The sequence below is a fragment of the Podarcis filfolensis genome, assembly GCF_964270895.1.
Source record: "Podarcis filfolensis genome assembly, chromosome: 8".
Taxonomy (NCBI): domain Eukaryota; kingdom Metazoa; phylum Chordata; class Lepidosauria; order Squamata; family Lacertidae; genus Podarcis; species Podarcis filfolensis.
Window position 1 is genome coordinate 20483581 of NC_139611.1, and position 22951 is coordinate 20506531.

Below are 22951 nucleotides of genomic sequence, written 5' to 3' on the forward strand. Positions count from 1 at the left end.
TCCACTTCCCCTTAACTTTTCAAAATGGTGGCAGTCCCGCCAACTGTTAACCCTCATGAGAGCTTCCACTTACAAGAAAAATGGCCGCCAACTGGATTGGCTTTGAGTGGGCAAATTCATGAAGGGTAAGGCTTTCAGTGGCTATTAGCCATGATGGTTATGTTCTGGTCAGAGGCAGTTTCTGAATACCAGTTAGTGGAAAACGCAGGAAAGGAGAGCACTCTTCTACTACACAGGCATCTGACTGGCCACTGTGAGAACAGAATGCTGGAATAGGTGGCTCGTTGGCTTAATCTAGCAGATTCCTCTTACACTCTCTAGTTTCCATGGTGCTTCTCAACCCAGAGATAGCCCATGTGGTTGGTCATCCCTGATGACTGGCCATGGTGGCAAGGGATGATGGGAAGTTGGGAGCCCAGCACATTTGAAGGGCAGATTGGTTCACCGTTGCTGAAAACATGAAAGCAGATGGGACATTAAGAGGACTGATGCAGTAGGCCCAGTCTTGAGCTCTCTCTCCCCTTCCACAAACCTCTGAGATTAACCAAGATATAACTTATTTCCTTTACTTGTGGGCCCCCTGCAACAAGGCGCTGTGTTTTAATGCCTTGCAAAGAGCAAAGAATTTTTATTTTAAAAAATGCTATGTCACAAACACCAACTTTGGAAAAAAAATGGTTTATTGAAAAGGTCTGGAAAATAGTTTTGCTCTCTCAGCAATATTTAACAAGTCTTTTTCAAAGCAGTAACAATATGAAACGTTAGGCTTTTTTATTTTTTCCTTTATAAAGTTCGGAACTCTGGGCGGTGTGCCGTGTCATCAACACTTTTAAAGTTTTGAGTAAAACAAGGCTTGCCTCTTTGGAGGGGCAGCGGACCTCTGACACACAATGAATGAACCACATGAGGCCTACTCCAGGGCTAAGGAACCTGTGGACCTCCTGGTGTTACTAGACTCCCAGAGTTGTACCCAACGAGATTAATGACCTTGACAAACTTGGGTTCAAGGGGTCTGCTCTTGAGTAGGTATACAACCCCCCCCCCCCGCCAAATCCCCCCAGCCTCAGCCAGCAAGGCCAATAGTCGGGGACGATGGGAAGTTGGATTCTAGCAGCATCTGTGGGACTGTGTATTCCCTTCTCTGTCCCTTCTCTGCTACACCCAACAAGGCTGCCATGTTTTAGGAGGCCTGGAATGGGCACCTATGCAAAGCATTGTAAAGGAAAAGGAGCAGGCTTAGGCCAGGGATGTCAGCAGGTCTTCCAAGCAGAAGTCACACAAGACAAGTGGGGAGCCTATTGGATTGGTGGATGATCAGACCTGTTCACACACACACACACACCCGACATTTTAACTAACGCTGAATTAAAGCAAAAGCCAAGGACCTCTTTGGAGATCCAACCGACATGCCATATTCTCAGCACACCTACTTATTTCTGCAATGCAGAAGGGACCCAAGGTCCCTTCCAACTCGGCAATGATTCTACGGTGACTCCCTGTGAACAGTCCCCTCGCCTGACTGTACTTCCACCTTCCGGTCAGGACTCCCATCCTGCAACTTTCCCGGCAAGCCGATCTATCGGTTCACCATTCTGCTAGCTGCTTGTTTTTACTCATCCAACCTGCCCATGAAGGGGTGGTGGGCAGGGAGAGAATGAGATCTAAACACCTAGCAAATCAAAAACAAGTCAAAAAAACCCACCAGCTACTTAGCTGAAACAAGAACTCGGAATACAGGAAGGCGGTGTTTGTTGACCTCAGCTTTGGTGCTTCCTTGAGAGGACAGTGTTGAGGAGGGGTTGCAGTAAGGAGAACCTAGCATTTAACTTCTCCTGCTCCCTCTTTGCCTAGGCCTTCCGCTTACTCATTTTCTCAGCCTAGAAAATGGGGCTTTAATATTCCCCACGGCAGCTAGCATGTAGAATGAAGCTCTGCGCAACCGCCAACCACCGGCAGATTGTCTGTTCCCCAGGAGAAGCGATGGCTGTTGTGTTAATGTTAAATGGGGTTGCACTCTGGGAGCCCTTCGCCTGAACAGAAACCGGCTTGGGAACCAGTTTCCTTTCCAATCAGCGGCCAAAGAGAAAGACCTGCAAGAACTGCAGAAAATCAAACAGGCCTTGTTGCTCAGTGCCCAACCACATGATGGGATGGCGCCCAGCCGAACTCTCAACCTTGCAGAGGACAGAGAGCGGTTCCCAACAGCAGATGCAAGGACCAGATGAGGCCTCCATGAACTGCCTTAAGGCAATGGCGCATTGCAAGGGTGGCGAGAGCTTTGGCCCTCCAGATGTTGCTAACTACAGTTCTTGACATCCCTGGCCACTGACCATGCTTGCTGGGGCTGATGAGAGCTGTAGTCCAGCAATACCCAGAGGGCTAAAGGTCCCTCACCCCTTGGTACTGAAAGCGAGGGAGCAAAAATGCACCCCTAGCCACAACCACTATGCCACCTTAAATTGCAACAGTATGGCCAGAAGGTCCAGGTACAATTTTTTTAGGCTGCTTGCCTTTCTGTGAGGTTCTGTTGCCTGCTCCCCTGTCTGCCTGCCTGCAGCAGTTAGGTTAGGAGACAGTTAACCAATTAAATCAGGAAAACAGGGGAGGGGGATATTTGCTCAGGATCCCAGCACAGCAAGTTAAAGATCTCATTAGTAAACTGAATCAAGTTTGGAGGCAGTAATGAAAGACTTTTTAGGGAGACCTTATATAAAATCTTTACTTAAAACAAAAGAATCCAGGGTTGCTTTTTTAAATATCCTGAGAAACATTACTACTTTAAATAATAAGAAGCACTAAAGATGCCAAATTATTTTATTTTGGGGTGGGGGGAGTTTACCAAAAAAATAAACTCCCATATTTTCTAAATAAGGTCTGTTTTATTTTGTCATCTCATCTGCAAATGAGTCTTTCCTCAGCATATTAATCCTTCAACATACTTCATATCAAAAGGTTTTATTCAATATCAGCCCTACTTTGAGTTAGATCCATTGGTGTTAATGGACACAACTACCTTAGGTCTATTAATTCCAGTGGGTGTACTCTGAGCAGGAGGGCTTTGCTGGCTACAACCTGAAGTCCTTTATTCTGTTCCTTTTCTTAATTCTTGCATCTAAGGGTGTCTGGGGGGGGGGGAGGTCATTGCCTTTTTAAAGCAAAGCTCTATTTTCACAGATAAGAAAGCAAGACTGTGATTCAAAAACAGTGCACTCTCTGCCATCTAGAAAACCCGTGACTTAAAAAACCCAGTGGTAACATAATCATACTATAAAATATAAGCGAAACCAAGGCATCTAAAAAGCTGGTTGAAACGTCTCTACCAAATGTTGCCAACAACATTTTGCCTGATTCATACCCAATTTCAGAACCGGCCAACAAACCCAAATCCAATATTCTAGTACACAAAACATTTACAACAGTCGCCTTTTCACAAATATATAACATACACATAACACAATTTAGTGCAGTTGACGCTACCGTCAAAAGCTGAAGATCTGCTTTGGGAGGAAAGAACCATTCAGGGTTCTCTCCTACTCAGAAGCAGACCCATTGAAATTAGCAGATGTAACTAAAGGCTGTTCATTTCAACGGGTTTACTCTCAGCAAAACTTGGTTGGATGAAACTCGCAGGTGTATATTGTAAAACCCGTTTGTAGAGCCTGAGACCCTCAGTGGCTGATGGTCAGAGAGTTGTAGCCCAACAGGATCTACAGGCCCTCAGGCGCCTTATCCCTGTTGTGAAAGGTGAAACACACACTTTCCCTAATGCTAAGACAGCCATGAAACCCCAACAGAACACCGTTCATTTAGGGAGCATGCGATCTCTCTCCCCCCTTCCATCAAGCTTTTGTGCCACAGACAAGGACTTGCTGAGTGCATCCGATTGCTCTCAAGATCTCTGCAGAAGCGCTTGGATAAGGCAGGAGGCATGGGATGGCGAAACTGCTAAAGAACATGCATGTAAACCTCAGCGGCTTAGTCTACACACATGCAGAGGCACGAGGTGGTATAGTCTTGATGTGGCAGAGATCTGGCTGTTCCACTTCAAAGCGGAGGATGCACCATTTCTGAATGAGCAATCCTTTTTTTAAAAAAAAAAAACTTGACACCAGATCATGAGACCATCAGGCAGAAAAGTAACATGTGTGACAGGTCAACCCTACAACCCTGGCAGGTCAGATTCCCATTCACATGATTCTATCCCCCCCTTTTATCTGAAGGGCTGTTAGAATGGGCAACCCTTTAGCAGTAACCTTTAGTTATCGAGCTATTATTCCACCACCTTGTACCATTGCAAGGGGTAGACCCAAGCCTAAGTCCAAAAATAGAAAATAAATAGATTTTACCATCCCCTTTGAACTATCTTCATAAAAGCCAGGAATATATATTTAGAAGTGTACATCCATGAGAAAGCTTCAAATGAACAAACAACACCAGAATGTGCTGAAGCCACACAAGAAGAGGAAATGTGCTAGGAACATCTCCTGGTCTTCTGATTGGAAACTCCTGTAATACAACTCCCTTAATACCCTGCCTGGACATTTCTCACATGACGGCCGCCCACTCCAGCATCATTCTAGCCTAGAGGCACTCAGGGCCCCATCCCAAGCAGCTGCAAGCAAGGCTTAGTGGCCCAAAGCATGGGTAAGCAAATGTCATGACCTCCAAATGCTGAGGACACAAACTCCCTTCATCCCTGGCTACTGATCAGGCTGGCTGGGGCTGATGGGAGATGGGAGTCCTTCATGTCTGGAAGACACTCCGTTGGCTACCCTGGTCCAAAAAGGCAACAGCCAAGCCAGCCTGCATTCCCTGAGGGCAGCTGTGACTCCTGGCCTATCTCTGCCGACTGGGTCATTTAATAGGTGCTTGGCGACTGCTCCTTGTTGGGTTTTTAAAGACACAGAAAACACACACATTGCTGGGCCTGCAGACTTGCTTATATACCATAGCAGTGTTTGCGAAGCTCACCACTCAGGCGATGCCTCCGTGTGTGGCTGAGCAAACTGGAAACCCCATGGAAATGGAAGCCCCAGCAAACTACGGCCTACAGCTCCTAGTTCTTGGCAGAAATCCACAGACCAGGACCCAAAAGAGTAGCAAAGGGGGAAGTTGCCACCCACCAGCACATTCGCATAAGACTTTCCAAATCCCTCACTGCCACATAAAAAAGATACACCTGAAGTTTGGGTGGCTTTTCTGAGAGTCAACCATCCAGGCAAAAATGGCTGCTTGTCTGGAAACTGTAGAAACCCCAAAATGTACTGGTTTTGTTTTGCCTTTTTAAAGAATCCCAATACATTTCTCATGTGACAGTGAAGTGTTAACCTTCAGATTTTGCACAGCTCAGAGGAAACATCTGTGCAAGCCTAGCTGAAACCAAAAGGTATGTACACATAAGTACACAAGTGCTTTTGGCACGCAGGCCTTGTGATTTCACCAGCAATGGTTTAAGGAGGCATTTGACGTTCCCAGTTATTCACCCAACAGGTGACAACTGCCTGCATGTCCCAGTCCAACCAATTCCCAACTTCGTCTTTCATACAGAGGCCGCCTTTGTCTTAATGTTGCTGATCACATCTAGAGTTGATCTATGAACACTCATCTTGACAAATTTCTGCAATTCAAAACCTGTCTCCCTCCTTCCAACCCCCTCCCCCAACAAGACCTACTTATTTTTGATCACCATCAGGGGGGTGTAATAAAGTTCCTACAAACACATTTAAACAAAGATGGTGGGAAAATATCCTGGGGTGGGGGTAGGAATCCCTGCTTTAAGCAGCCATGAAACCACATTTCTTGTGAGCCAGAAAAGAAAAGAAAAAAGTGGGGGGCGGGGGGGGGGAAGAGTGGCAATCAAGAACGGATTGATCCTCTTCACTTTGCCAGAAATTAGTGCACAGAACTGAAGATTTGACAAACGTAAGATAAAACGTTTTAGCGCCCCTTTAACCAACATTTGCCCGACCCACACAGTGGCCAATAAAGAGAATCTGGGGATTTGCCGATAACCGGGAACGAAAGTCCAAGGAAACATCATTCGTTTTTAATAAGGCTTTTGCAAAAAAAAACCAAAAAAAACTTCTTTCTAGGAAACACGTTGTGCGGAAAACACATTGCACATTGACGAACAAACATTGGACATTTCTAATGTGCCCCGAAGAAAAGTATCTCCGCTTGTTTCTCTCTCACCTCAAGCTCTCCCGACAGACAGAAAAACAACGACATGATATCTGGTCATCAGCAGAACAGACTGATATGAGGTACATCGCTGTATTTAAAAAAGTTATTATATATATATTTATATAATATTATATTATATTGGTCTACTCCCCAGAGCTACAGGCTTAAAAACATGTTTTTGTACAGAAGGGATTCGGCCTCCCATGATCCTCTGCTAGAGCCAACACTCAAAACTCCTCTTCTTCGTCTATAGCAAAGTTGTTCTGCTTTTTCCGGACGTTCCAGTGCAAACATTCGGCCAGGCTATCGAACCAGTCACTTACGGGGTCTTGGAAACAGATTGAAGGGAGGGGGTAACAGGAGGTAGTAATGCTGATGCTGTAAGAGACAGAATTGTTATTAGGGTTGGCCTTCGGTTCAGGGCAGGTTCAATGGAGGATAAAAGCTTATTTATTCCACTTGTGAATCGCTTCCTCGATGGGGCTGAATGAAGGCCACCAACCCTAAAGCCGTACAGGGTTGTATCTAACACTAGCCCTGTTCAAAGTAGACCCACTGAAGTGAGTGGACACAAGTCAGAGTCATCCTAGTCAGAGAATGCCTTTATAATTCTGCCAGGCATCCGCGGCCTTTGCAGGTACAGTAGCACCTTGTCTTATGTTACCCTTGGGTAACGTAAACTTCGGGTTGCGAAAGCGGCAAACCCGGAAGTGTTTTGCCGTGCGCGCATGTGCAGAAGCAGTCCCTCCGGTTGTGGAAACCTGGTGATCTTACCGGAGCTCCAGAATGGATCTCGTCCGCAACCAGAGGTACCACTGTATTAAGAAGAAAGCCTGCTCTCAAGGCAATTTGACTGCACTAAAGCAGGTGGAAGTTGTGTCTACCCCAGACATTGCTCAACTGCAGATCCCATCATCCCTGACCACTGGCTATGCTGGCTGGGATTGTTGGGAGTCCAACATCGGGAGGGACCACAGTTTCCCCCCACCTCTGCAATAAAGCAGGATTGGCTGTTGGGTACTAGCTTTTCTAGATAAAGCAGATGTTGTCTTTCTTTAAGAATGTTTTCTTTTGAAATGTTTAAGGCTTGTTGTTGTTGTTAACTTTGGGGTCTTAAAATGTGCATTGTGTAGCTGAGCTCCTTTTGTAAAGTTTTCTCTGAGAAATATCAAGTATATATTCAAAGAAACATCATTAACAGGAATCTAAAATATTGTCTTAGTTTCCCGTAATGATGTTGCTTTGAATGTATACTTTATATTTGACTTTCTTCAGTAATGTTCCATAGTGGACTGCTCTACTGGATGCTTGAATGAGTTGTAAGCTGCTCTGAGATTCCCCCCCCCCCTTAAAAATATGAACTACTATAGAAATGAAATGAAGAATGAGAATGTTTGCTGAAGTCACATCCACACTGTTTAAGGCATTCTCACAGCACTTTAACAGTCAGGGCTTCCCCCCTACGCCAAAGAATCCTGAGAACTTAAGTTTATTAAGGGTGGAGATTTCACAGAGCTACAGTTCCCAGCACCATAGCAAACTCCAGTTCCAAGGATTCTCCACGACCGCTAAAGTGGTATAAGAGTGCTTTAAATGCTTGGTGTGGACGTGACTCAAGTCAGGCGTTCCTGCTCTTCCTCATATATTTAGTGACAGCAGAGAGCACCAAGTGGCACAGAGAACTCAGAAGGGCACCCTCACCTGTCCCCGTGGCAGATCTCCTGCCTCTTCCGCCCATCGAAGGAAACCCACGCTGTATTCCTGGCTTCGGGAGACAGCATGATCTGAGGAGAAGGGAAAGCACATTGACTTCTGAGATCTAAATTTTTTAGCTTGCTGTCTGCTGGATCAGGCCAATAGGCCTGTTCTCACAGGGGCCAGCCAGATTGCCCATGAGAAGCCGGCCAGTACAATCTGGATGGAACAGCAACTCTCCCCACTTGCAACTGCCAGCAATTGGCACCTCCAACAGCGGAGGCAGAAGGCCGAGCCCAGGGGAAGGCAACCTGTTTTTTCCATGCCGCCTTTCAAACAAACCAGCAAACTGCTTCAGCAGAATCTGACCTTTCAGTAGGGTTTAAACATGTTTTGGCACATTGCTTAAGAAAGCAATAACCTCTCTGGCTGCCAAGAGGGAAGGCGGGTGCGAGAGAGAGCTGGATTTTATACCGATGTTTTGTTTGGTTACATAACAGGCAGATTAAAGCTTGTTTGTTTGGTGAGCGGGAAAGCTTTCTAATTCATTAATCGTTAGGCATTTTTATCCCTCCCACTTTTCAGTATAAGAGACAAGACACAAAAGGAACAAAGGACTGGGAGGGAGAAGGGGAAAAAAAAGGGCAAGCTCAGGCGACAATTCTGAGGGGCAGAGATCTCGCAGCAACTAGCCAAATTTGGAGAGGAAACTGTTTAAGGACCCACCTTCAGCTCCACCCCAGCAGGAACGACAATGGGCCGGAAAGAGAGCGAGTGTGGGCAGATTGGGGTGATCATGATGGCAGGGACATTCGGGTGGATCATTGAAGCGCCTGCAGCAGCTGCGTACGCCGTGCTGCCCGTGGGTGTGGAGACGATGACACCTGAGTGGAAAGAGCAAGCGCAAGTCACAATTATAGCCTCGCCTGTTCTTTATAGGCTTAGGACTGGGAACATCCCTTTCAACAGGACTGTGCAACCAACTCTTTAAAAAATTGTTAGGACACTCACCCATTTGAAGCAGTTAAAAACAACAATCTATTAAGAGCTGGGGAGTGGGACAGAGGCAGTTCAACCACCCAGCTAATGGACGACGTGCCTGCAAGGCCATGGGGCCTTCTGAGAAGCCTCCCATGTAGGAATTTGATGCAGGTGCAATGGAAGGGAAGGGAAGGGAAGTGGAACTTGCCAACCAACCTTACCTACCTAGGGGCAGGCAGATCTTAAAAGTGCAGGCAGGATAATCGTAAGGGTGCAGCCAGTGCAGTAAACAGCTTGGGGGCAAACCATTTAAGGACCTAAACAGAGCTCAGCTATGAATGCTCTTAATGCGTACAGGAAGGTGCCTTAGCATAGGAAGTGCCCTTATCCCGAGACAGACTCTTATCTAGCTCAGGACTGCCAACACTGACTGGCAGCAGCTCCTGAGGGCTTTCAGTCCCACCTCGAGATGCCAGGCATGCAAAGAAAATGCTCTCCAGCCCCCAAAGGAGGCAGGGGGAGGGGGGGGCGCTCTGCTTTCTGGCAAACAGAAAACGTGCTTACCATCTCCTTGGACTGTGGTGATAAGGTGCCCATCTAGAAAGACGTCCACGTTGGAAAGATATGAGGAAGGGCCCCGATCCACCACAACTTCATTCAGGACCTGCCGACAGGAAATGCAGATGATGGAACGGAACAGTTACGAAAGAGGTTAAGTTGCAGGTAGGTAGCCGTGTTAGTCTGCCGTAGTCGGGGGGGGGGGGAATTCCTTCCAGTAGCACCTTAGAGACCCACTAAGTTTGTTATTGGTATGAGCTTTTGTGTGCATGCACACTTCTTCAGATACATCATTTTTGTTTGTTTCGAAAGAGGTTAAATATTTGATGACGCTGACTAGAACTCTGAACCAGAGTCATTCTGTTTTAAGACCTACTGTATTGTGTTTGTGTGGAAGTAGTAAAATCTGTTGTGTATCTACAGGGTTTATAAGACTCTGGCTTTATGATTTTATGACCGACTTTTAGCATGCAGAAAGAAAGCCTTAAATGTTTTTTAATGGGCCAGCCAGAGTCATTTGGAGTTGTAATCCAAAAAGTCTGGTGGACTATTCCCCCCCCCCCCCCATTTCACTTTCCAAAAGTGCTTGTTTTTTTTAAAAAAATAACCACAAATATAAAAATAAATAATAGCAACCAGCCCTATACTGCTCTTTAACTCTCTGAAAACTGGTGGTTCTAAGATCAGTGTGGGACTGTTTGCAAAAGGGCTTTCAAACAGCCCCACACTGCTCTATACGTTTCCAGTTTTCCAATGTTCAAAGAGCAATGCTAGAAGAGAGAAACGGTTCCCATGGAAACCACTGCTAAAATGGAACTCCTCCCCATCACTTTAACAATGGTTTCAATGGAAACCCTCCCCCCAAAAGGTGCTCTCACAGCCAATCAGCTGATGGAAGATGGAAACACACCTCGTTTCAACGAAAGAACCATCAGCAGCTCACTTTAAGCTCCTGATTATTCATTTGAAGCTCTGCCCTTACCTGCCACACACCCGACATCAGGTGTACGGTGGGCATGGCTTGCCCAAAGTGGCTTTGTGGGACAAACAGGGAGGTCTGGTGGGCCTGAGGGCCAGAAGCCCCTGACCCATTTGTAAAAAAAAAATTACATTTATATCCCACTTTTCTTTCAAAGAGCTCAAGTTGCCCTTCTCCCCATTTCATCCTTACAACAACCCTCTGAGGTAGGTTAGATGCTGAGAACCAGTGAACTGGTCCTGAGGTCACACCCAGTTAGCTTCATGGCTGAGTAGGGATTTGAACACTGATCTCCCAGGTCATAGTCCAACACTGACCACTATGTTATTCTGGCTTTCTATATCTACAAAGACACTTCAATATGTTTCTCGGGAAGCGGTTCGTAAATTTAATATATTAAATGTATTATTACATTGCCATTATTAATATCATCATCAATATTATATTGTCATGATCATGATTATATTACCAACACCATCATTGTGGTGAGGACTTGGCGGTCCCCTTAGGGGCTTCCTGGTTGGCAGTGACCCATCGCAGGGCCTTTTCGGTGGTGGCTCCTGGCTGTGGAATGAGCTCCGCAGTGAGCTGTGCCTGTCTCCATCATTATTAACTTTCAGGAGGAAAACTTCCCTCTCCAGTGAGGCATTGGGTGGCTGAAGCATACCATTACTGGATCCAGAACACCGGATGGAAGAATGCTTCTGACTGTAACTGTTTTTGGAATGTTTTTCACCATCGTTGCCTTTATAACGCTTAACGGTTTTAGAATGCTATTGCTTTTGCTTTGCTTTTTTAAACAGTGGATCTGTTTGACACCCTGGGCTCCTTCGGGAGGAAGGGATGGGATATAAATCCAGTACCTCACTAAGATTAACCTCATCGTTGTTGTTGCTGCTGCTACTAGAAGAAAAGCAAACCTCACCCACCGAATGCACAAACCTGATATTGAGTGGCTTGCTTGAACAGTTCCTTCTCTAGGCTCGGAGATATCAGCCCATTCTCTTCGATCCCGTTTTGAATCATTGCCTTCTTCTCCTTGTGCTCCTTGAACACTTTCACTTTGAGCCTGCTCCGGAGAACAAGTGCGGCATTGCCTATGGTGGGTGGAGGGTGAAAAACCACACCTTTCTAAGTAAAAGAACATAAAAAGACCTACCAACATGGGATCAGTTTAGGAGATACAGTAATCATTGTCCCTACCAACCCCAGACACTTATCTGTATAATAAAAATATATTTGCTACAATAAACATATAAAGGCCAAAGGGCTGTGAAGCCCAGAAATTCCAGGGGAAAGCTGCAGATGGCCCCAGGTTCAAGCCCTGACATCAAGCTCAGTATTGTCTACACCAGGAGTGGGGAACCTCAGGCTCAGGAGCCAAATGCGGCCCTCCATGCCTCTCTATCTGGCCCTTGGGACTCTCCCCAGGCCAGGAAAGGAGGCTAGAGGGGAGCGAGATGGTATGTCAAAACAAGCCTATCATGCAAAGGTACTTTGCATCCATTGCTCCACCCACTTTTGCCTCTGGCTCCGCCCACCATTGTCATCAGACCCCCCCCCCCCCCAGAAGGGAATGCAGCTCTCAGGCTGAAAAAAGGCTCCTCACCTCTTGTCTATACTAATACTAGAATTAGCACTCTGGAATTTCAGGTGAGGGACGGTCTTTCTTAGCCATACCTGGAGATGCCAGGGATCAAACCTGGGATCTTCTGCATGCAAAGCTGCTAACTCCATCCCACATCTCAAGTCTTAAAGAGTTTGCAGCAGGGATTGGCTGCATTTGGGAGCACTAGCCTGGAGCTGTCAAGTGTACCCAATCTCATCAGGGAGGTACTGATTGATTGCAACAAGCCTAATAAACATTGTTGCACCCATCTGCTCAAAAGACAACGGAGTGCACCTGTAAGGGTGAAGAAAATGCTGCACTGAAGTGACCTCCCTGGGGGCGCAAGCCTAGGCAGTGTGTATAGAGGTCCTGGGCTGAGCAGATGACAATAACCCCTTCTAGGCCTCGCTGATGTGCTCCAAAGGAAAGGAAAGCAATACGTTTGGCACCAGCTGGGCTGCAGGAGTTGCCAGAAGGAGGCCTAAAAGGCACCATCCAACCGTCTTAGGACTCAACTCCTGATTAGTGTAGTGTTTACTCCCGAAGATATCCCACAAAGCAGCAGAAGTTTCTAACAAACCACAATTTGTTTTCCTTACTTGCATGGACTATAATTGGAAATTGTTTTAGTTTAATAATGATATTGGAAAGCTGTTACTTTTAATTACAAGGAAACTCAGAAGGGAGGGATTTGAGGAAGTCTCGCCCAGTCTCAAATCTTCCATTCTTGGGCAAGGTGATTGAGCGAGCGGTTGCCGAACAACTCCAGGCACGCCTGGAAGAAGCGGACCATTTGGATCCCTTCTAGTCGGGATTCAGGCCTCATTCAGGCCTCATCATGGGACTGAAACTGCCTTGGTCGCACTGGTTGATGATCTCCGGCGGGCTAGGGACAAAGGTGAGAGCTGTTTCCTAGTTCTGCTGGATCTCTCAGCGGCGTTTGATACCATCGACCATAACATCCTTCTGGACCGTCTTGAGGGGCTGGGAGCTGGGGGCACTGTCATACAGTGGTTCCGCTCCTTCCTCCTGGGCCGTGTTCAGAAAGTGGTGGGGGGGGGATGAGTGTTCAGACCCCTGGGCTCTCACTTGTGGGGTGCCTCAGGGTTCTGTCCTCTCCCCCAAGCTTTTCAACATTTACATGCAGCCGCTGGGAGAGATCATCAGGAGGTTTGGGCTGGGTGTTCATCAGTATGCGGATGATACCCAGCTCTACCTCTCTTTTAAATCAGAACCAGTGAAGGCGGTGAAGGTCCTGTGTGAGTGTCTGGAGGCGGTTGGAGGATGGATGGCGGCTAACAGATTGAGGTTGAATCCTGACAAGACAGAAGTACTGTTTTTGGGGGACAGGAGGCGGGCAGGTGTGGAGGATTCCCTGGTCCTGAATGGGGTAACTGTGCCCCTGAAGGACCAGGTGCGCAGCCTGGGAGTCATTTTGGACTCACAGCTGTGCATGGAGGCATAGGTCAAATCTGTGTCCAGGGCAGCTGTTTACCAGCTCCATCTGGTACGTAGGCTGAGACCCTATCTGCCTGCGGACTGTCTCACCAGAGTGGTGCATGCTCTGGTTATCTCCCGCTTGGACTACTGCAATGCACTCTACATGGGGCTACCTTTGAAGGTGACTCGGAAACTACAACTAATCCAGAATGCGGCAGCTAGACTGGTGGCTGGGAGCGGCCGCCGAGACCATATAGCACCGGTCTTGAAAGACCTACATTGCCTCCCAGTACGTTTCCGAGCACAATTCAAAGTGTTGGTACTGACCTTTAAAGCCCTAAACGGCCTTGGTCCAGTATACCTGAAGGAGCGTCTCCACCCCCATCATTCTGCCCGGACGCTGAGGTCCAGTGCCGAGGGCCTTCTGGCGGTTCCCTCATTGTGAGAAGCAAAAGCTACAGGGAACCAGGCAGAGGGCCTTCTCGGTAGTGGTGCCCGCCCTGTGGAACGCCCTTCCAGCAGATGTCAAAGCGATAAACAACTACCTGACATTCAGAAGACATCTTAAGGCAGCCCTGTTCAGGGAAGTTTTTAACGTGTGATATTTTACTGTATTTTTGGTTTCTATGGAAGCCGCCCAGAGTGGCTGGGGAGGCCCAGACAGATGGGCAGGGTATAAATAATAAATTATTATTATTATTATTATTATTATTATTATTATTATTATTATTATTATTACCAAGATGTTTAAAAGGTTGGATTTGTGAAGAATTAAGTTTGTTGTTATTGTTTATCTGTTTATTGTCCCCCCCTTCCTCCCCTCTTTCTTCTTTTTTCTTTTTCTGTTTTTGTGTATCATTTTGCTTTGCGGTTTGTGTTATCACTGTGGAAAATCTAATAAAAATTTATTAAAACAACACCAAAAGCTATAATTTGTTTTGTTTTTTATAAAAATGCTGCCAGCATTACTTCTGCATAAGCAGCGCAAGTGACCAGCTCAGCACAAACCCTTACCTTCAATAACCTGAGTCACTTGGGACTGAAAGTTCTCGAAATTGAACGGGGTAAGGAATCCCAGGGAACCCAGGTGGAAAGCCATCACGGGAGGTACGCTGCCCTGGAGGGAAAAAGGGGGGGGGGAAGAGGAGAGCATTCAGAAGCGGCACAAACTGTCCTTGGTCTTGGAGTTCAGGAGCCAAAGCTTTTAACGGTTTCAACACATTCCGCTTTTAACAGTTCTGTGCCAAAAATGTGGATGCCCAAAATAGATTGGGATCCCCAACAATTTGGGGCCCAACAATTTTTTTAGTAGCCCACCGGTTCACATGTGGCAGCCTAAAACAGAGCACCCTTGAGGTCTTCCTCTGCAAAGTATGACCCCAGAGCCTCCTCCTCCTCCTTTCTACCCTCTTTTTAAATTTTAATATATATATTTTATTTTTACCAACCACCAAAACACAAACAGTGAAACCACCCCCAGGCGGCTGATACATTGGGTATACAATATTCAATAATATACATATTCAATAATATTCAGTAATAACATATTCAAATTAACCATATGTACACTTCTATATACCTTAACACTCCTCCTTCCACCAGGTTTATTTAACTTTTAACATTTTAATTGCCCTAAATTGTTCAAACCTACTCAAATAATTCAATATCTTCTCAAACCGATCCTCCTCTTTCCCACGGATCTTAAACCCTTTCATTCTATGTATCTTCACAGTTAGGTATTCCAAATTTATAATATTATTCAGTTTTTTCCTCCATCTGTTCACCCCTAGCTCTTCTGCATTTTCCCAATTACTCGCTATCACCTGTCTGGCTGTAATTACCATCAATTTTACCCATTTGCATTCCTCTTTTGTTTTTAACTCGATACTACTCAGGGTAATAAGAACCATTAATTTAGTTATTTCCACGTTCCTTCCCACAATTCCCGATATTTCTATACCAATCTGTTTCCAAAATTCATTAACTAACGGACAATCCCACCACATATGACTGTATGTTCCCATCACTCCACATTTCCTCCAGCAATTCTTACTTCCAGATTTTGTAATATGATATAACCTTACTGGTGTATAATACCATTTTTGTACCAGCTTCAACCCCTGTTCCAGGATTATCCTAGAGGTCGCAACAAAGGGTGGTTGTCGAAAGATTCTTTCCCAATCTTCATCTAAAATCTGTTCCTGAGTATCTAACCTCCAATAATTTTTCAAACTTTCCTTTGGTGATTTCCCCTTTCTACCCTCTTGGTCATGCGGAAGCAAAGGCATGACCTTCTTCTCCCTCGGAAAGTACATATTACTGAAGAAGGAAGTTTGGAAAGTGGCACTTTCTGGTTTCCTCTTCCAGCTCTTTGGGCTTCATCGAGGCTTAGATTAATTCTACCGGATCGGAGTTTTGCACAGATGCCTTGGAGAAGCAAACTCTGTCTTTTATCTCTCTCTTTCTGCCTCTCCCTTGGTGGGGTGGGAAGGGAAGTGATCGGCAAGGGCACAGCTCCCACTCAAAAATCCAAATGGACCTACAAATGTTGGGTGACTCTTGGACTAAACGGGAAACCAAAGTTGGTGGAGCTTCACTGTATAGCTGTGGCAGCCTTTTTCTCAGTCCTGCCACCCTCGCAGGCACGTTTGGGTGGGACGCACGAGCTGCTCCACGGCTGCCCCAGACTCTGGAACTCCCTAGAGAGGCTGCAGTGCTTCCACTCTTTGTCCTTCCACTGACAGGTGGAGGCTGTTTTATTCCAAGAGGCTTTGGGGAAGTGGCAGCTTTTAAGGAAAGGGGTTTTAATAGTGCCGTGCTTTTTTAAAAAAAATCTGCATTTTAATAGATTTATTTTCACCTCGTTTTAATTCTATTCCAAGTTTAATCACTTCAAAATTATTATCTTTTATAAGCTCTTAGCTATCTGTGTTTTATCTGTGCTGGTTTTAATATTTGTGAGCTGCCTTGAGTCCGAGTTCTGGGGAAAAGGAGGGAAACAAAGGCGGGGGGTGGGAATCTTGTGCAGTCTATACTCAACACCAGGCTGTCAACAAGCCTGAGTGTATTAAATTCTGCATAGGGCTCTCCCTAGGGCTGGGCGATATGTCAATATATCATCCAAAAACCAGTTTGAAGTCCATATCGTGATAGCAGTTTCATAATTTTTGGCCTGACAACGTATCGCAAATCGTGCTATGTGTGTGCGTGTGCTATGCAAAAAAACACAACACAATGCAAGAAAAACCGTGAAGTTGGCCAATGCATCTACATAGCTCCGTCTTATTTCAGACATCATTATGTATTGGTATATCACAGTGTTTACCTGGTGATATATCACAACTTTGAAAGCCAGCTATTGCCCAGCCCTACTGTTCACCTCTACATAGTTCCATCCTTATTTCAGACACTGTGATATATCAACATATTGTGATGTTCAGCTGGCGATATATCGCGATGTTGACAACTAGATATCGCCCAACTCTAGTCCTCCCACCCTCTTTTTAATAATAATAATAATAATAATAATAATAATAATAATAATAGGACATGCTTAAGAGCAGCAACTTATATTTAACTACAGCCACACCAAGCCTTTATAAATGGGCAGGGCAAAAAGGGAGGCACATAAGTGAATACTGAGTGGGGAAGAGCCAAAAGTTAGTGTTAAGGGCCTGTGGAAGAACATGCAACCATCACGAAGCATCCCATGTGGACTTCATAAGCGAGAGGTTGCAGGCAAGGGAAGGATAGTGAAGATAAACTCACCGGGAAGAGTGAAGAGGCATAAAGCAAGGTCCCGTCTCCTCCCAGGCAGATTATAAAGTCTATCTGATTGGAAATATCATCGTAGTCTAAGAAAGAAAAGGAGTTTGAAAACACAGAATTTTTAAAAATTCCAGTCCTATCTGTTTAAAAGGGCAGAAATACAGCGGTATAAACAGATTGTGGCTTTTTGCTTGAGCCTCCTTTAGCCCATTTACCTGCACATTCTGGCTCTTATCTGACTGCTCTTGCCTTCCTTCTTTAAGGAAACAGACACGGTGCCTGAATTTGCATGTTGCAGTAAGTCAAAGTTACAAGCTTCATAAACCAAACTGTGAACCCAGCTCAATTGCTATAGGTCATGGAAGGGTGATAGCTCAGAGGCATAGCTTTGCATGCAGAAGGTCCCAGGTTCAAACTATGGTAACTCCAGGCTGGGCTGGGAATGTATTCTGTCTGAAATCCTGGAGAGCTGCTGCCAGCCAGTGTTGACAGCACTGAGCTAGATGGACCAATGGCTGGACTTGGTATAATGAAGCTTTCTGTGCTCCTGTGCTCTTGCTTCGCTCTACCTGCACAATCAGGTAAAGAATCAAAGAAGGCAATGGCTTAGCATTGCAGCCAAATGCAGGATTCTGGGTTGTTCTGCCCTAACAAACCACAATCGCTAGTGGAGCTTAAACCATGGCTTGTTGCTGATGCACTGACTGTGCTTTGTTAGGAGGAAACGAACCATGACCCCGGCTTGGAGGCAGCGCTATGCTAGCCCTTTCTTGGCAACCCAAGAAAGCTTACTCAAGGAAAGGGGCAAAATGGGAGAGGCTGAGCTGTGCATGCTCTGGCATGTGGTCTGTGTGCAGTGTGGTTTATTAAGCAAAAAAAACAAACCACTTTTCACTAATATATACAGTTTATGCACACCTTTGCCTGATACAGGCATGCTTGTTCTACATCATTTGACTGGAGAACTGATCACAAAATTCGGAGAAGAGTGGATTTTGACACAGTTAGCTGTGTTTCAGTTCATAGATTTTTCCAGGAATTGTACACTAGGTAGTTTGTATATTAAAATGCAAACCAAACCAAATTACTGCTGCATCTCTAGCTCCCGTTACATGCAAAACGCAACCTCTCTCACTATATATATATTTACCTTCACTGAAAGTGCAAAATTTCTTCTTCACTGGTCCAAAACTATCATCGTTCATGATGGCTGGGTCTTCCAACACTTTCTTTTCTACGTAGACAATCATGTTGTTCACCTGAAGATGGGGAGGAAAAGATACCAATGTAATTAAAACTATCTTAACACTGAGTGAAAAATAGAAGCATGACCTCTTCAAACAAGTGGAATTAATATGTATTTATTTAAAAAAAACATACCCCACTTTTTGAGGAAATTCTCCTACTGTCAAGTACGGGAGTTCCCCTCTCCCTTCTGCTGGCTCACTGATAAGAATTAATGAGCATTTGGTAGATTTATAGTCCTTTTCTTTCAGCATTATGTTACAAGCACAAACAGGCAACCCTCCGCAAGGATATCAGTTCCCTACTCCAAAGAGAAGTCCCTCTTCCTCTGCGTCTCCTTTGTTCTCTGACATGTTTGGACCTCAGAGTTTGGGGAGAGGGAGGGGTTCCCCCCCCACTCTCAATTGATGTATCGCCCAGCTGCTCCCTCCCTTCTGGTTGCTTAGCTACTATCTCATAGCTGTGTCTGCCTGTCTCTCTGCTTCTAGAAGCGCTGGAAGGTTGGGCGAATATTCCCCCTCCTCTTCTGTTAGGAGCTGCTCTTCCTGCAATTGCATTCCCCAGTCTTCCAATCCAGACCAGCCCCTGACACCTACAAAGCACCTTATAATCTCAGATAAAAACTACTCTACCTACACTTTGGAACTCCTTGCCTATTGACACCAAGCAGACACCTTCATTGTATTCTTTTCAGAGCCTGCTTAAAACATTTTTGTTTAGGCAAGCCTATCCAGACATGGAGAAGTTACGTGTGTTCTCATTTCTTTGTAGCTGCTGTTAATCATCTTTCAAATATTTTTCATATATAAGTGTGTAGGCCAGTTTGAGCTCCTAGGCAGAAAGGCCAGGTGGAAATGTAGTAATAAAATAGAGTAACTGGCAGTGACTCTCCCAGGCTTCACACAGAGTTTACCCCAACCCTTCCTATACTGCACATGGGACCTTGTGCAACAAGCAAAACCATGTGCTGCTCTACCACTGAGCTATGGCTGTTCCCTTTTAACGCAGAGAGCTGCCTTATATTTTTTTATCTGTGAGTAATAAAATAGGTGCAGTAACTTTCAAAAGGTAAGGAGGAATCACATCAACAGAGTGACCATTTGAGTACGAGAGAGAGGAGATCAGGGTTGCCAGGCTCTCCCACAACATTGAAAGCAGATGAAAGACATGAATGGGCAAAAGCACAAAGGCAAAACCAGTTTAACCACTCTGAGATTCCTCCTGAAGGGACAATAGGAACTGCGGTTTCTTTTTTTTTTTCTTTGTGTGAGGCAGTGTTTTGACAACCCCAAACCCAAGCAAACAGTTCATGCCGGTGAAATCCTCTTGCATAGATAGAAATGGCACATGCCGGCCACCTCAAACTCTTCTTGGCATTTATTTGCAGCCAAGGTTGGTTTGTTATGGGTTTTAGAAATGGTTTAAGCTTCCCCTGATCACTGGCATAAGCCAGCCAAGGCTGATGGGGGCTGGGATTCAACAACATGAGCCACAGGTTCCTCACCCCTGAGATGTAGGTCGTGGAAGCCCTGACTCTGGATGAACTTTCCTGAGCACTGTCAACATGCTCTAAGACACATCTCTGCAGCCCGTAAGAACACCCCACTTTAAAAAGCCCACCCCACTAAAATTCTTCGGCCGTCCTGGTTGAGCTCACTAAGGCAGAGAAGTCCAGCCTACCTCTGTGAGATAGATGCAGAGGTCTTTGAAGGGCTGCAGGAGACTGGCGTCCCGGATTTTTTTTATAACAAGGACACTCTTCGGAGGTTTGTTCCATGTCAACCGCTGGCTTGCTGGGTCCTGAATGTGCCTGCAAAAACACAAAGCCAGGAAAGAAACAGGTTGAAGTTCCTGAGACAAATCACGTTAGCACTCCTCACGAGAAAACGACCGGCCAACTTGGCTCTGCATTTGGCACGACTGAGAGACAGCAAGCTTTTCCTAGAGTGTGCTGCTTCGGTTGCAGGTGGAAGACGGTAAGAACATAAGAAGAGCCTTTGTGAGTCTCAGGAACTGGTATTCATCCTGTCGATTCCTGGTTGCATGTGATAAAACACTGCCACAACTCCTCCTCATCATCTACAAAAAGAAAACAAGACCCTCGCCCATGCAGCCCTAGCATGATGCTGAAGAAGTGTTTGGCATAGCCTTCTCCCTGACAGGCTGCTTTCTCTATGTGCAGAGGACTTAAGGGAAGCATTTAAACACCTTCAGCCCGGGGAGCTGCGTTCTGGGAAGGGAAGAAGGCTTCATACCTCAATTCTGTGCTCAAGATTCAGAGGCAGAAGCAGAGAAAGAAACTTTTTGGACCAATGACCTTGTAGTGGCACAGGCAATTCAAAACTATTAGGGCATATTTAAGTATTATTTGAAATTCAGGTAGGTAGCCGTATTGGTCTGATGCAGTCAAGATATATATAAAAAAATTGCTCAGTAGCACCTTAGAGACCAACTAATTTTGTTCTTGGTATAAGCTTTCGTGTGCATGCAACTTAGGTGGTCTCTAAGGTGCTACTGGACAATTATTATTATTTTTAAAGTATTATTTGAAATGTTAGGGAACAGCCATAGCTAAATGGTAGAGCATCTTCCTTGTATGCAGAAAGTCCTGGGTTCAATCTCTGGAACTTCCCACTAGGGTTTTGAGAGGCTCCCTGCCTAAAGCCCTGCAGAGCCACTGCCAGTCAGGGTAGACCAGTGTGCTGGTCTCCAGCTGTTTTGGGACTACAATTCCCATAATCCCTGACCACTGCTCCTGCTAGCTAGGGATGATGGGAGTTGGAGTCCAAAAACAGCTGGAGACCCACATTTGGGAAACACTGGTGTAGACAATGGATGGACAAATGGTCTGACTCGGTAGAAGGCAGCTTCTATGTTCCTATGTCTTAAGGAAAGTACTGTAGGTCAGTAATAGTGCATCTGCTTTGCATACAGAAGGTATGTTCAGCTCCTGGCTTATCCAGGTAGGTCTCCCAGAGAAAGTGCAAGTATGTGAAAGCAGTACCGAGCTAGATGGATTAATGGTCCAATTGAGCAGCTTCTTTTGTAAGTACTGAAGAACGCAATGTGTATTTTCTCTCCTGGCCCCACCCTTTTGGCTGAAGTTCCCCGGGTACAACCCACCTTTCATTTCTTATTCTTGGACACTAAAAGAAAGCTGTCCGAAAATCATTAAGCTATGGTTACTCAGATGCAAACATTAAAACTTGTGGTCCAAAATATTATTTGCTTAGGTACTACCATGGGTTAACATACTTCTGATGCTCAAAAGCCTGTTCACACATTCCTCTGCACAACGCAGAGGATTCAAGCTGCTCCTCACCCACCCCACCTGGGTGCTGGTTGAGATGAGAACACCGCCTCCCAAGGCCTGCTTCACAGATGTGTTTTTAAGATGCTTTTGCTTTTAACTGAATTGCTTTGCTTCTTTGGGGAGAACTCGCAGAACAGAAATTTAATAAGATATAATGCTAATAATAATTACAGGGAATTGGCAGGCACTACACTTAGTTGGGACGCGGGTGGCGCTGTGGGTTAAACCACAGAGCCTAGGACTTGCTGATCAGAAGGTCGGTGGTTCGAATCCCTGTGACGGGGTGAGCTCCCGTTGTTCGGTCCTTGCTCCTGCCAACCTAGCAGTTCGAAAGCACATCAAAGTGCAAGTAGATAAATAGGTACCGCTCCGGCGGGAAGGTAAACAGCATTTCCGTGCACTGCTCTGGTTCGCCAGAAGCGGCTTAGTCATGCTGGCCACATGAACCGGAAGCTGTACGCCGGCTCCCTCAGCCAATAAAGCGAGATGAACGCAGCAAACCCCAGAGTCGGCCACGACTGGACCTAATGGTCAGGGGTCCCTTTACCTTTACCTTACACTTAGTCTTGGTACCCTTATGTCTTGCAGACACCACTGCAGGCCCCCTCTGCACAAATGCCAACGTGTCACTTGATAACCTGAGCTGCCTGGTGTGCAACAAGCTGTAGAAAAGGGGGGGCATTACTTGTCCCAGGCAAAATGCTGACCTGCTTGGTTGGATCAGAGCAAGCACTCCTTCAACAAGCAGAATTAAGGAGTTAAGCTCAGCCAAACTCTCTGAACTACCTTCAGATCAACCGATGTCCCAATGCTGCTCTGGACTTTGTGTTCCCTAATCTCCTCCTCGCACCCATCTTTCCCCATCTTTAATGAGCTGGGCTTTTATTAGGGCAGCAAAGCTTGCCACCCCAGGTAGGTGCATCATGCAATTCCAGAGGTGCTGCCAAGGTATCTCAATCATGCTTGGTGGGAAGGGAGTCAATTCTTAGGATTTCAAGGTGCGTCACCAGCAGCCAGAAGGATATGACAGGTCTTAAACAGCTGCTTGGGTTTCTCCTGCACCACTCTAGCACCGTATGCAATTTGCAAGAGTGCCATAATAATATAATAATATTCTTTTAATTCATATCCTGCCCATCTTGCTGGGTTTCCCCAGCCACTCAGGGTGGCTTATAGCATA

At 45.8% G+C, this 22951-nt stretch overlaps 1 protein-coding gene across 5 annotated transcripts in view; it reads right to left on the reverse strand.

Moving 5' to 3' along the window:
* Positions 1-662: 662 nt before the first annotated feature.
* NADK (NAD kinase) overlaps positions 663-22951 on the reverse strand; it is a 53333-nt gene continuing 31044 nt past the window's right edge. For all 5 annotated transcript variants that reach the window (XM_083628796.1, XM_083628795.1, XM_083628799.1 and 2 more), the window contains 9 exons: positions 20139-20268; positions 18364-18472; positions 17214-17299; positions 14460-14562; positions 11339-11493; positions 9424-9523; positions 8605-8762; positions 7885-7967; positions 663-6561 (listed from right to left, as the gene is read on the reverse strand). In XM_083628796.1, coding sequence (XP_083484922.1) covers positions 6411-6561; positions 7885-7967; positions 8605-8762; positions 9424-9523; positions 11339-11493; positions 14460-14562; positions 17214-17299; positions 18364-18472; positions 20139-20268 — 1075 coding nt within the window. In that variant the 3' untranslated portion in view covers positions 663-6410. The remainder of the gene's footprint in view (positions 6562-7884; positions 7968-8604; positions 8763-9423; positions 9524-11338; positions 11494-14459; positions 14563-17213; positions 17300-18363; positions 18473-20138; positions 20269-22951) is intronic.